Source organism: Vicia villosa, linkage group LG3 (genome assembly GCF_029867415.1).
Source record: "Vicia villosa cultivar HV-30 ecotype Madison, WI linkage group LG3, Vvil1.0, whole genome shotgun sequence".
NCBI classification, from domain to species: domain Eukaryota; kingdom Viridiplantae; phylum Streptophyta; class Magnoliopsida; order Fabales; family Fabaceae; genus Vicia; species Vicia villosa.
Genome location: NC_081182.1, coordinates 52,381,806 through 52,396,423, shown reverse-complemented (window position 1 = coordinate 52,396,423; position 14,618 = coordinate 52,381,806). Strand labels below are relative to the sequence as shown.

At 36.0% G+C, this 14,618-nt stretch overlaps 1 protein-coding gene across 1 annotated transcript; it reads left to right on the top strand.

The window, feature by feature from the left end:
* Window positions 1–9,768: 9,768 nt before the first annotated feature.
* On the top strand, window positions 9,769–14,123 carry LOC131661420 (protein ALTERED PHOSPHATE STARVATION RESPONSE 1). The gene is made up of 4 exons (XM_058930959.1): window positions 9,769–11,881; window positions 12,095–12,309; window positions 12,633–12,856; window positions 13,038–14,123. The coding sequence occupies exons 1-4, from the start codon at window positions 10,411–10,413 to the stop codon at window positions 13,831–13,833; spliced, it is 2,706 nt and encodes a 901-aa protein (XP_058786942.1). The 5' UTR covers window positions 9,769–10,410; the 3' UTR covers window positions 13,834–14,123.
* Window positions 14,124–14,618: the final 495 nt, after the last annotated feature.

The window sequence follows — 14,618 nt, the reverse complement described above, 5'->3', positions numbered from 1 at the left end:
TTTTCTAACATTATGGGGGGGAGAAAAGGTGGCAGAAGTCAAGATAACTAGCTACATGCACTGCTTTGAGCTTAGTACATGGCCTCTGCATACAAGATATTAATTCTGAAATTTATTGGGGATTAGAGTTGCTCTGTTGCATGATTGCTATATGTTTTTAAAGAATGTAATAATGCTGAACTATTAAATCTTTCTAATATCATGGTGAATTTCTATTTTGTTCAGACAGCTAGAGAAGGCCATTGATAGATAGTAGTTTATTAATTTGTTGTAATTTGAATTTATGTTGATGCTGAACTATTAATCTGGATTTATTAATTTGTTGTAATTTGAATTTGATTTACGTTGGATTAAAGTTGAGATGGGCAGTAATTTATATTTAAATTTAAGATGCCAACAACACAATTAAACCGTTTGAAATAACCTGCGATCCGTCCCAACCCCACCCGTCCAAACCGAATAAGAAAATTGGCTTAAACGAATTTATATAGCTCAACCGCGGGTTGGGATGAGTGAGGCTTTTGGGCCTGAAACCGCCAAACCCGGCCCGTTGTCCAGCCCTATGTGTTTGATTTTGTTAGAATTTAGAATGAATGTTCATTTTGATAAAGTATTATTCACTTCCTATCAATAAATGGACTCATATTTTGAATTCATTTATCTTATCCTAGCATATGAATCCGGAAATGGTGTAGCTCCCTTTGAAGCATGAACTCTGACACGAACACCGCGACACAACATGACACAGACACTTTAACATCGATAATATATAAAACACATGACATCGACACCGTTATATTTACAACAATATTTAGCTCTAATTATTTTTCTATTATTAAAAATAAAAAAAATATTTTAATAAAAATTAAAATCTTTAATTTTTCATTGATAATATTGTTTCAATACATGCCCAAAAAATGTGTAAGGTATGTTGAAAACAAATATTTTTATAAAAATTTGTCTGAATTGTTTGACACGTGTTGTATAAGTGTCATACAAATGTTCGACACCGATTTAAAGAGTGTCGAAACAATGAAAAAATATTTTTTTCTGGGAGACACTTCTCTAACTTTTTCGACACTTGTTTGACTTTCCGACATGTATTGTATGGATGTCATACAAGTATCAGACATATAATTTGTCACACTTAATCTTTGTAGTTAAAAAACAACCTAATTTATTTCTAGATATAATCATTTGAAGGAAGAAAGTAATAGTTGTGAAAAACTATTAGTTGAATAAATATGTCTGAGGTCACTATCAATGACCCATAATTCAATTTTAGTCACTATACAAAATTCCTTCAAACAACGATCTTTATAAAAAATTTCATCTACAATTTTGATTCTTTCCGTCAACATCCTTTAATGAAAGTTGACGTGGCAAGCCACAAGGAAGGCAACTTGGAAAAAAATATAAAAAACGCCTTAATTTGCGGGTGTTACAAACCTCCTCTAAGCAAACCCAAAAAATCCAGCATCCTTCAATAATACCTTCAAACCAAACCCAGATTTTCCAGTTCAAAATAAAACGGACCAAACAATGATAACATTGATAACCTTGAATTGCAAATACTTTCTTAAAATGTTTTATAAATCATTTGCATTGATAGAGTGACAAACACTATTTTACATTGCTACCTAATTTCAAATACCATAAATGCATAACATCCAAAGTTAAAATAAGAACCCATATGGGTTGTGCTCCATGATTATTTTAAATTACTCTTCAACTACTCATCATCTTCAACAAAGAGGGAATTTGAGTTTTTATTCATCGAATACCTCAACAAGATGTAGTTGAACATTGAATAAAGAGAGAGTCTAAAAGATTTTGACCTTGAAGACCTCTCATTAGAGTCGCCAACCGTTCATCTTCTTCCATTTGCGCCCTTACTCTCTTATTCTCCTTCGATGGATGTTCTTTTGTTTCCGATGCTCACGTCCATGACTCTTTAAAGTCTGAAATCTCATTGGTAAATAACTCACTGCATAATCGTTCAGTTTCTTAACAATAACATTTGAAATTTGTATAATGAAGTTTAAATTTGAGTTTCTAAGTTTAACATAACGGTGAACTTGCACCATTTGACTAGGAACAATGATTTTTCTCTAAGTGAGAGATGGAGCATTCCATATCCGAATTCGAATCCAAATAGACAATAAAATGCAGTTCTAGATCTTGTATTTTGTCTTTTTCTCTCTTTCGATCAACACAAACACACTAACATTTAGGCTATGTTTGGGAGTTTGGAGGGGAAGGGAGGGGAGGGCTTTGAAAAATAGGAAGAATTGGGTGAAAAGGATAAAAAGATTTTGGGTTGGAGGGTTTTGGAGGATTTGATTTTATTCATAACACCAAAAACCCCATAAAATGGGGGAACTCAAAAATTGTATTGAAAGAGGGTTTTGGAGGGTTTTGAAGGGCTTACATAAATTTTCCAAATATCTTTTAGGTTGTTATAGTATTCTGAAAATTAAAAATTTAGTAATAATAATAACTCTTTTATCATTCTAAACAAAATCATTTTTTAAAAAAATGTCAAATATTTACCTATATTTTTTTAAAATTTCATTTTTGGAAGTCTTCCCCTCCCCTCCCCTCCAAACTCCCAAACATAGCCTTAAGGAGTCTCTCAAAGCAGACAAAATACATTGATTCCAATCATTTTTAAGTATTATGAGAATACTCATAAGCTGTTTGATGAAATTCCTAAGAGAAATTTTGGAATTGTATATAAAAAGTTTGGTTGCAGAAACAATTCAATGAAATGCCTGCAAAACTTAGAAACCAATAGGCATGAAATCAGTAGGCTCGTTTAAAGGATAAATTAAATCATTAGGCATGAAATCAACATGAATGAATGAAATCTATGCTCACGAATGAAACCTATAATTGGTTGTTTGGTTTCCTTTTATTAGCATTACGAGGTTGGTGTGTGTTGGTTTTGACTATACTTATATTTCAATTAGTGTTGTATTGTGTTGTTTCTCTTCTACTAATCTCGTATAGCATTATTATTGAAAATTTCTTTACCCACCTCCCTATGGGGGTCACCCCTAGCGAAATCCCCCATTTGTCCCTGCTTCGGAGATGCATCTTCGAAGTAATTTTTTTTTTAGATTTTTTTAGACTTCAGAAATGCATCTCCGAAAACACCCCTTTTTTGGTGTTTTCGGAGATGCATTTCCGAAATGCATGAAAATTCAAAAAATACGTTGTTTTTACAGTCAGGTAATATTTCGGAAGTTCATTTCCGAAAATAAATCTGCATATACAATTTTCCCTCTTTCACTATTTCACCATTTTTCTCCAAAACAAACCCAAACCCTCTCCAAAACTTCCATCAAAATCAATCAATTTTTCGTCTCAAAATCAAGTTTCAAACCGTTGATCACGTTAAAGGGAGCATAGAAAGCTACAATTTGAGGTAAGCATCTCTCATTTCATTCCCTATTTCACTACATTGATTGATGAAATCTGTGATGGAAATTGCGATGGTTCGGAAGTGCATTTCCGAAATATGTTACCTAACAAATTTCGAAAATGTACTTCCGAAATCATCCCTGGCAGTAAAAAAAACAGTTTTGGCCAATTTTGCTAATTTTTGCATATGTTAGGTATGGTGCATTCGGACAACATTGTGCATGATGACGTAGTAGTTGCGGAAGTTGTAAATGTTAATAGCGATCCGGTTATCGACGTTAAATCGATGATCGATGCGGTTGATGTACGACAACAATTTACAAATGATCGGAGCTTCGCTAGTCGTGAACAATTGCTTGATTGGGTTCGTAACGAAGCTAGTAAACTTGGATTTGGAATTGTTATTTTAAGGTCCGACAATGAAAATAGTAGACGGAAAGCTTTTGTCATTTTGAATTGCGAGCGGGGTGGGAGTTATGTACAAACAAACCGGGTGTTAAAACACGAAGACACGGGATCGAGAAAGTGTGGGTGTCCGTTTAAGTTGCGCGTGACTCGGAGGGTTGATGATTTGTGGCGTTTAAGCGTCATTTGTGAAATTCATAATCATGCCTTGGATGCCAAGTTACACGGGCATCCAATGGCGTGTCGTTTGTCCCGCGAAGAGAAGAATGTGATTTCGGATTTATCGATAGTCAAAGTGGCGCCTCGTAACACACTTGCCGATTTGAAGCGGAAAAAACCGGATAACGTTTCAAATATCAAGCAAGTTTACAATGAACGACACAATCTTAAAGTCTTGAAAATGGACCCTCGGTCGGAAATGCAACAACTTTTGAAACTATTAGGCGATAACCAATATGTGTCAAGCTTCCGAACGTCCGAGGACAAAGTTACGGTGCGTGACATTTTTTGGACTCATCCCGAAAGTATCAAATTGTTCAACACATTTCCAACCGTTCTTGTGATGGATTCGACGTACAAGACCAACAAGTATAGGCTTCCTCTTCTAGAGATTGTCGGTGTGACCTAGACGGACAAGACATATTCGGTCGGGTTTGCTTTTTTGGAGTGTGAAAAAGAAGATAACTTTACATGGGCTTTGGGAATATGCAAGTCTTTGTTGGTTGATCAAAAGGTTATGCCAAATGTCATTGTTACCGACTGGGACAATGCTTTGATGAATGCGGTCGATACCATCTTCCCGATATCGACCGCATTACTTTGTCGGTATCACATAACGTGCAATGTGAGAAGTAAGCTCAAACCCGCGGTTGGGACAAAAGATAGACCGGATGAAAACGGTAAAGTTATCAAAGTCGGTGTTGTGGTGGATAGGATTATGGCCGCATGGAGGGAGATTTTAGACGCACACTCCGAAGAGGTGTATACCGAGAAATTGGTACACTTTAGGTCTTTGTGCGTTTCCATTAAGACTTTTTGTTATTATGTCGAATCCACCATCCTTGACAAAGTAAAGGAAAAAGTTGTTTGTGCTTGGACGGATCGAGTAATTGGTTGCACCACGACTAACCGAGTTGAATCCGCACATGCGGTCTTGAAGAGGTGGTTGGGTGATAGCAAGGGAGATTTGTGTCGGGGATGGAACACCGTGAACCAAATGCTCCAAAATCAACACAATGAAATTCAAACATCGTTCGGTCGGAGCAAGACGGTTATGGAACATCGGTTTAAGGGCCAAATTCTATTCTCCCAATTGATTTACAACATATCCCGTTCGGGTTTGAATTTTATGTTTCATGAAGCGAAGCGGGCAGAGACAACGGGTCCGAATAGTTCTAAATGTGGGTGCACCATTAGAAAGACATACGGCCTTCCATGTGCTTGTATACTTTCAAAAAAAATGAAGTTTAATTCACCGATACGCATGGATGAGGTAATCGACCTAGGAAGAAGCTTCGTTTTGATGATTTTGACCCGCTGAAAGAAAATGATTCCAAAATCACCATCTCCGACGAGTTGGAAGTGATAATGGATAAGTTTGCTAAAGCGGATGACACAATGCAAATGCACATAAAAGAACAATTACGAAAAATTTCATTTCCGGAGACCACCGATTTGAAACCGCCATCTCAACCGGTTAAAACGAAAGGTGCACCGAAAAAGTCCAAAAATACACAAGAAGACACATCAACAACACGATCTCCTTCCTACTTTGAACATGTTGATGCATTGTTCCCGGATTCACCGACACCAAAGTCCAAGTGTAGTGGTAACAAAGGAGCCCGTATTTCGAAGCCACCTCGCACACCGCCGATCAAAAAATCACCCATGATCTACATTGATGAGATGTCACTTTTTATGCACAAATATATCGATAACATAGTTGATGTTGGAGGCGACGATAATTGTGGATATCAGACCGTTGCGGGTTTGCTCGGTAAAGGGGAAGAAAATCACACTTTAATTCGACGGGAACTTCTTTCGGAGTTGACTTCGCATCGGGACATCTACGCCCGACTATATGAAAATCAAGAAAACTTTGAGAAACTTCATGATTCACTTGCTCCATCACTTACCGGTATCGCCCCGGTTTCGAAGTGGATGTCATTCCCCGATGTGGGCCATCTAATAGCAAGTGCATATGATCGGGTGTGTGTCGATTTGATGAGATTTGGACTATGTGAGACATTCTTTCCACTTCATAGTCGACCGCCATTGGACGCGTCGAGCCGCATCATATGCATCGGGTATCTAAGATCGCGTCACTTCGTGCAAATTTTTTTGAAACCGGGGTGTCATATACCGGATACTTCTTGTCAATGGACGGCACATCATTCAAATGAGGCGGAGACTTGGCCGGATCCTTTTGTTTCAAGAATGGCGGAGTTTGAAGAAATGATGAGTCAAGAGCGTGAGCAAAATAGAGAGCGGTCGAAGAACATACCTATTTTAGATTTAGGCGCCACCGATTGGTTCGGCGAATTTTAGTTTTTACCGGGCCGTTTTTTGTTTGTAATGACCGGTGTGTGTCTTTTTTGTATGTATTGTCGTTTACCATGTAAAATCGGACCGATTCAATACATATATATATATAATATAAGTATGTTTTATGTTGTCATTGCCTATTTTATGCCTATTTTGCATGCTTTTGGTATTGTTAACCTAAAACAGAATGCAATGCACAAAATGCAAAATTCACCTCTGTTTCTGCATAATTCGGAAATGAACTTCCGAAATATACATGTTTTCAGACCAATTTCGGAAGTTCATTTCTGAAACTTCCACTGAATGCAGGATAAGGTTTGTTGGGCCATTATTACTCCAATAAGTCTATAAATACAACACACTCTTCTTCATCCTCTTCACACCACAAAACACAAATGACACAAACCTACCCCCACCTAGCATTCGTCTACTTCACCAGTGGCTACCCGATGTCGTTCCAATTCCGCTTATCGCGCGACACGCTGTTTGCGGACTTGATAACGTCGCTCAACACGCTATTGCAATATCCGGAAAATCGAAAGGTTGTCAAGCTCGAGTACCGCTCGCCATCGCTTAACGACGACGGAGACGTTAAGTTCACACCTTTTAAGATCAAGAACGACGAAGATTTAGCGGTTTTGTGGACAACGTTCGACCGATTTTCTTCGAAGGGTCCGATCGAGTTGGGTGCGAAACTTTAAAGATCGGGGGCCGACGTTATCAAAATGTTGACTCATCCTCACCTACCCGTGTTTAACAATATGTAACTTTAATCTTATGTAATGTGATAGATGTAATCTTCATCCGTTAAATAAATCGAATCGTTGTTGTTTGTTATTTTTCTTCTGTCCAGACCTTATTTCGGAAGTACATTTCCGAATTCTTCCAGGGGGGTGAATTCGGAGATGCACTTCCGAATTCACCTATTTTCTGAAAAAACATTATTTCGGATGTACATTTCCGAAATCAGTGTTTTTCATTAAAAAAACACGTTTTCGGAAGTACATTTCCGAAATCACTTTTTTTTTCATAAAATAAGTGACTTCGGAAATGCATTTCCGAAGCAATGGGTATTTTTGGAATTTCACCAGGGGTGACCAAGAAAGTGAGAAGGTGGGTAAAGAAATTCTCTATAATTGATGTTGAACAAAATATAGTTGTTGCATTCTTTTAGAACATAATTAATCAAGATATTTTGTTATTTTTTAATCACTAATGTTTTTTTGGTTGTACGGGATTAAGCAAATAGATATTAGAGATTAAAATTGAGGTTGTAAAATTTTAGGAGAATTATCATTTTAAACGAAATCATTAAGCTCCCTTCAAACATAAACTCTTTACAAAACTCGGAACTACTAATATTCTAGTTTAATTTGAGTAAGGAAAATATATACTACTCATAAGGAAAATATTAATTTTTATATAATATTAATTACTTTTTTAATTATATTTAATTTCATTATTATTATTTAAATCATTTCTAATTTATTGAAAAAAATATGCACTATCATAAAATAATTTTACACGTCATTTAGTCATTATTTTATATTCGGACAAAAATCATAATTTTTTTATATTATTTATATGATATAGCAAAATAAAAACTTTACTATATAAAATTATTGAGTAATGTTATTTTGACACTAAATGTTATACTTACAACGTAGTTGGGTGCGTGTGTGTGGTCTAGCGGTGAATCGCTTGGGTCTTGAGAGTGTGTTCCTCTCAAGGTCTCAGGTTCGAAACCCGCTAGGTCCAAATTGCTTATTAAAAAAAAAATACTTACAACGTAGTTAAGGTTCACAAAAACAGTGAACAGTAAATTTTTTATTTTAACATTTTTATAATTTTTACACTAAAATAACTTTGATTAATAGTATATAAAAATTTGGTTAATATAATTTATACTTTGGTTAATATATATTTTGACAAAAAAAAATAATATTAAGTCGTAAAATAAAATTGACTAATTGAGTGTAAAAAAATTGATTAATATAATTTAAAATTTGGTTATTGAGTGTACTAATATCAAGACATAAAATATCTTAAATAATAAAATAACCAACTTCATATTGTTATTAACCAATATTTTACTTTTTATTAACCAACTTTATTTTACTACTAAATTATTTTGAATATCCAAATGTTTATTAACCTAACCGACTTAATTAATCAAATTTTTATATTTCATTAACTAATAAAAAAATATTATATTTATACTATACTATTCACGAATACTGTATACAACACTATTTATTACAAAATTAATAAAAAATATTATTCACCGTATAAACACACAGTGAATAAAGCATAGGATAGGATGTCAAATTGGACATATAATAGTATCAAGATTATAGCTGGCAAACGGGCTACCCGGCCCACTTCGGGCAGTCCGTGATGGGTTCGGGCTTTTGGCGGGCCATGCCTAAAAGTCCAGAATTTAAACGGGCTACAATTTAATTGTTCAAGTCCGACCCTTTACGGGCCTCAATTAAACAGGTCGACCCGTATTATATTTAATAGTTAGTTTTTTAATTAAAAAAATGATATTTTTTAAAAATGAAATAAAAAATTAATAAATCATAAACTAAAAAGTAAAATATATATAAATATGGAACACTAAAGACAATATAACTCAATTACATACATAGCATCTAAGATAAAATATCATAAAGTAAATTATGACAATTAAATAATCAATTTATTAATATTATTTTGTTTGAGAATTAATAATATTAAGATTCATTTTAATAATATTAGATATTTAAATTAAATCAAATAAACTACTACTCTTAATAAATATATGGTGCATTCAATATATATGTGTATTAATGAAATAAACTAATATTTTGATTGAATTTTTTTTTTATGAACTATGAACAATTATATTATGCATAATATATATCAATAAAAAAATTAAAATGGTATTTAGTAAAAAAAATAATATGGACATTAGTATATAGTATTAAAATTTTTGTAAAAAAAATAAGCAGACTACCTGCAACCCGGTCGGGCTAGCCTGATTAATATCAGCCTTTAACGGATCCGACTTAAAAGCCCAGATAATAAACGGCTAAATTTTTTTCAAACTTGAATTTTTTTCGGGCTTTCGGACCGGCGCCATTAGTTCGGCCCATTTTGCCGACTCTAATCAAGAAAGCACACCTCAAAATTATTTTATACACGCATTATCTTTAATTTCATTAAGTATATGATTTAACAGAATACCTGTTAATTGAATATAGCTGTAACTTGACATGCATCTACTATATTCTTTCTTTCTTTTTTTTAAATAATTACAGAAGAAAGTACATATATTTAAAAGAAAATGTACAACTAGGGTAATAATATAAATAATTCAATTTTTTCTGAGATAAGAAGATGTACTATAGTACTAGCATCGGTTAGCATTGACGTAAAAACTGGAAGAGTAATGAACGCGTGGGAATGAATCAGATACGGCGTTCGCCGAAGTAACTGCGGTCGTAAATGCACTCAATTAACCCCAAAACCCACATTTACTTTAATGCCAAAAAATTACAAACAACGAGTTATGAGAAGATAGTGCTAAAATAAATGATAGTAAAACCCAAAAGGGTTCCTTTGCCGATGGCGGGTTCGCAACTTGCACAATTCTCTGAGAATCTCCATCAATTTTCTGTCGCAAAACAACACCAACATCACCAATCTCTATGTCAATTTTCCTCATTTTTTAATCACCAATCTCTATGCATCAATCTCCTTTTCCTCATTTCACTAATTTCCACGCGCCTTCTCTTCATCCCAAAAACAGAGACTACTTTATTTGACAAAAATTAGAATGCAACACAGAAACACAAAAAGCACACTTTCCAGTAATTCACTTTTATTTCTACTATTCCACTATTACCCTCGCTGAAATATCATTATTCCGTTCCTCATTCATTATGCTCCGTTTTCCGGTGCATTCATCGTCCTCATAACCATGACCCACCGTAAACCTAAACCACAGAAACACCACAATATTCATATTCGTGATCTCGTTGGTAGAAAAACATGGGCTGCGGGGGCTCCAAGGTGGAGGAGTTCCCCGTGGTAACTCTTTGCCGAGAAAGAAAACAGTTTCTCAAAAACGCCTCCGACCAACGCTACGCTCTGGCCATCGCGCACGTCGCTTATATGCAATCTCTGAAAGATATAGGTGAAGCTCTTCGGAAATTCTCCGATCGGGATCTCTTTCTTCCAACAAACTCGGCTTCTTCTTCGTCTTCACTTTCTTCCCCTGTTCTCACATTGCCTTCACGGGAAGGTAAATCGAAAGATGGTAATGATAGTAGCCGCCACATTTCGTCTTCTTCACCTTCTCACGATGGTGATGATTCTCACTTGCATCTTTCTTCTGGATCGGAGGTGAGTTCTCCTTCTCCGGATCACATTCATCATCATGATCATCGAACACCCGAGCCTCAATACGAACCAGAGTTCGAACCAGGACCAGAACATGTACCAGAACCAGAGCAACCTTCATCTTCGAACGGGTTCAATTATCCATTTCCGTATCCGTATCCATATCCGTATCAACAAGATTGGACTCAAACGCAACCAGGGGTTAATAATTATGCATATTATATGAAGAAATCTGCACCTCGTGGAAATTCCATGATCTATCAAGAACCAGAGAATCGTGTAGCAGCATCTGGACAATGGAATGGTTCTCCTTACGGTTATGGTTATTCTGGTATGAATGGGAGTGCTGGTGGTTATTATGGTTTTCCGGCGGGGCCTTCGTCTTCTTCTCCGACTCCACCTCCTCCGCCTCCTGCTCCACCTTCGCCGCCACGAGTCTCCACTTGGGATTTTCTGAATTTTTTTGAGGCTGTTGATAATGGTTATTCGGGGTATGGAAATTATAGATCAGAGTTAGGGTTAGCGTCGAGTGCGAGTAGTCCTGATTCGAAAGAGGTGAGGGAGAGAGAAGGGATTCCTGAACTAGAAGATGAAACTGAACAGGAAACGGTGAAGGAGGTGAAGAAGGTGAAGGAGGCTAGTTACGAGAAGAAGAAAAAAGTGGCAGAGGAAGAGGAAAAGGTAGAGGTTGATAGAGGGAGAGATTTTGGTGAAGGTACTTCGAACTCGAAGGAAGTGCCATTGCAACAGGTGAGTAGTAGTGAGGGAAGTTCCAAAACGGTGAGGTTTCATACCAGTGAAAGTAGTGGTGATTCTATTTCTTCTCATGAAAAAAAGAGTCCTGATAGTGTTGTTTCTAAAGGATCTCCTAGAAAGAAAGGTGTGAGTTTTGAGATTGATGGTGATGAAGATGCAACTGTTACCGCGGTGGATATTGAGGGCGAGGGTTCTATTTTGAGTAGCTTAACCACTTTGTCTCCACATGGAAATAGGGATCTTAAGGAGGTTGTTAGAGAAATTAGAGATGAGTTTGAGACTGCTTCTAATCATGGAAAAGAGGTTGCGTTTCTTCTTGAGGCTTGCAAACCACCTTATCAGTCAAGGGCTGCTGCATTTAGAGGTATCAATGCTTTTATCCTTTGAGTTGTTTTGATTTTTGATTTCATTGTGGTGCTTATAGATTGTGCTAGAAGAATAAGCATGAGTTATGCATGTTATGGACAATGGTTTTTTGCACATGATATTAGTAGGAGAGGGTTTATTGCTTACAATTTTCATCAATAGGCTCATCAAGTAGGAGAGGGTTTAATGTCTTTCTATGTGTTTTATGCAGTTATCTTATCAAGGATCTTGCAGATGCTAGCACCTTCCGGGCCACCTTCGAATCCTCCATCTGGGCCACCGATACATTTTTCTTCTAGGACAATGAAATTGGCAAAAGCATACTGTGGAGAACCTGAGCAAGAGTTAATATCAAATCCGATCAACCTTTCATCTACATTGGAGAAACTTTATGCCTGGGAAAAGAAATTGTATAAGGAAGTTAAGGTGTGAATATAATTGCTTTGGAAATAGTTGAATGTTTGGATTCTTCAGCTGAAATAGCTCCTGAAATTTGAAATGTTTGTAGCTATTGATAATTTGATATCCATCTAAACTGAATTACTGTGTGTCCTTCTTTTAGGGGAAGGAGGCTTCTAAAATTCTTATTATGTTGTTTCCCTTTCACACATTTTTGTTGGATAGGAGAATTTGAATTTTCATAGTTCAATAACTTGTACTGTTTGACTACTTGTATTAATACATGACTTTAGTAAATATTGTATTGTTCTTTCAAATCGTGCTTATTTGTATATTTACAATGTTCTCAGGATGAAGAGAGGTTAAGAGCCATTTACGAGAAACAGTGCAAGAGACTGAAAGCATTGGATGAACGAGGAGCTGAATCTACTAAAATAGATGCTACCGAGACATCAATAAGAAAGTTGCTAACAAAAATAAACATTTGCATCAGAAGTGTTGAAAAAATATCAGCCAGGATACATAAATTGAGGGACGAGGAATTGGAGCCTCAGCTTGCTGCATTAATTACCGGGTAACAAATTGCTTCTTAGTTTCTATGTTAATAATCCTCCCGTGTGTGTGGAAATTTCTGATATATCTTTAAAATTCTGATAAGAAAATACAGTAAAAGGACATTTTTTAATATCATGTGTGTGTGTGTTCATAATATTATGTTGTTCGTAAGTGTAATGAAATATATTATATGTCCGCAGATTGATAAGAATGTGGAAATTCATGTTCCAATGCCACCAGAAGCAGTTCCAGGCTATCATGGAGAGTAAAACTCAATCTCTCAAGTTAAACGCCGGTTTGCAAAGAGATGAAGGCTTGAAAGCCATTATGGAACTCGAAAGGGAGCTTTTGAAGTGGTGCACTCAGTTCAACAATTGGGTGGGAACCCAAAAATCTTATGTTGAAAATTTGAATGGGTGGCTCATAAGGTGCCTTCTTGATGAACCTGAAGAAACAGCTGATGGTGTTGTCCCTTTCTCACCAAGTAGGATAGGAGCTCCACCAGCTTTCATAATCTGCAACGATTGGCAGCAAGCAATGAATAGAATTTCAGAAAAAGAGGTGGCGGAAGCTATGGGCGAATTTGCTCAAAAACTGCACGAGCTATGGGAGAGACAAGATGAGGAACAAAAAAGGAAAATCAGGGCGGAGTATCTATCGGAGGACTTTGAAAAACAACTTAAAGCTTTGCGCACCGAAATGGGAAGCTCAAAACCGAAGCATTGCGAAATTTCAGGAAAGACTAAATTGTCGAAGTTCACTTCCGATAGTGGTGTTTCACCACTTGATGATCTAAAGGTGGATTTAGATTCTATGAAGAAGAGATTGCATGAAGAGAGGGCCAGACATAAAGAAGCCATTAAGCTTGTCCGCGATGCAGCTTCGAGTAGTTTACAAACTGGTTTGATTCCCATTTTTAAGACATTAGAAAGTTTCACTTCAGAGGTGGTGAAAGCTCATGAGCAAGTCAGACTTCAAAATACCGTGGCCTCGTAGAATTGTGTGTGTGGATTGATTGGGGGAGTTTGGAGAGAAGATGGAAGATTTAGAACTAACTACCAATTTTGCAGCTAGAGTTAATCTTATTGATGTAGGAAAGAACCTCTTAAAACTCCCTGAAGAGGTTTTTGATTAGATTATTAGTTTCAGCAACCAGGGCTTTGGGTGGATAAATGTCAGGACATGGTTATGTTGAATTCAGACCTGTAACACCCAATCTACAGTTAGGTGAAATTTTGTACAGAATAATTCATTTATTGATTGATTGGTTGTAGGTGGATTGTAAATGCTGTTTAATATGCCTAGGAGTAGAATCTTAGCAGGAGGAAGCAAGGGAATCTAATTGAAGTTCAAGAATGATCTAGTGAATTCAAATATGCTTTACTTTCTTGCAGTTTTGATTTCTTTTCACTATTGCTCCTTTCTCCTGATCCTACTCATCGCCATTCATGTAAAATGGCTAAGTTAAATTATTTGGAGCAAGAAACTTAATAGATCTGATGCAAATGATTGGCTAATCTTGATTGAATATGTTTCCATATTGCTTGCTTAATGAGTATTTGTTACTATTCTAAAACTTTCTTGATCAACTGTTGTTGTCCTTCACTATGATGGATACATATTGTGCTTTTAAGTTTATTCCAAGAACTGTTTTCACTGTAAGGATTAGGCAAGCTATATAAAAACCGTTTTATTAAGATCAGGTTGGATGGGGAAAGATGTATAAAAGTGAAAAAATCGCAAAATTGTTCTTGGTATATCATCTCCCACTTTGTATGCAT

Bases quoted from the DNA above. Each gene is read 5' to 3' on its own strand.
- LOC131661420 (XM_058930959.1), top strand. From the start codon at position 10,411: ATGGGCTGCGGGGGCTCCAAGGTGGAGGAGTTCCCCGTGGTAACTCTT. The intron at 12,310-12,632 runs GTGTGAATATAA...CAATGTTCTCAG, and splicing joins AATTGTATAAGGAAGTTAAG to GATGAAGAGAGGTTAAGAGC. The intron at 12,857-13,037 runs GTAACAAATTGC...ATATGTCCGCAG, and splicing joins CTTGCTGCATTAATTACCGG to ATTGATAAGAATGTGGAAAT.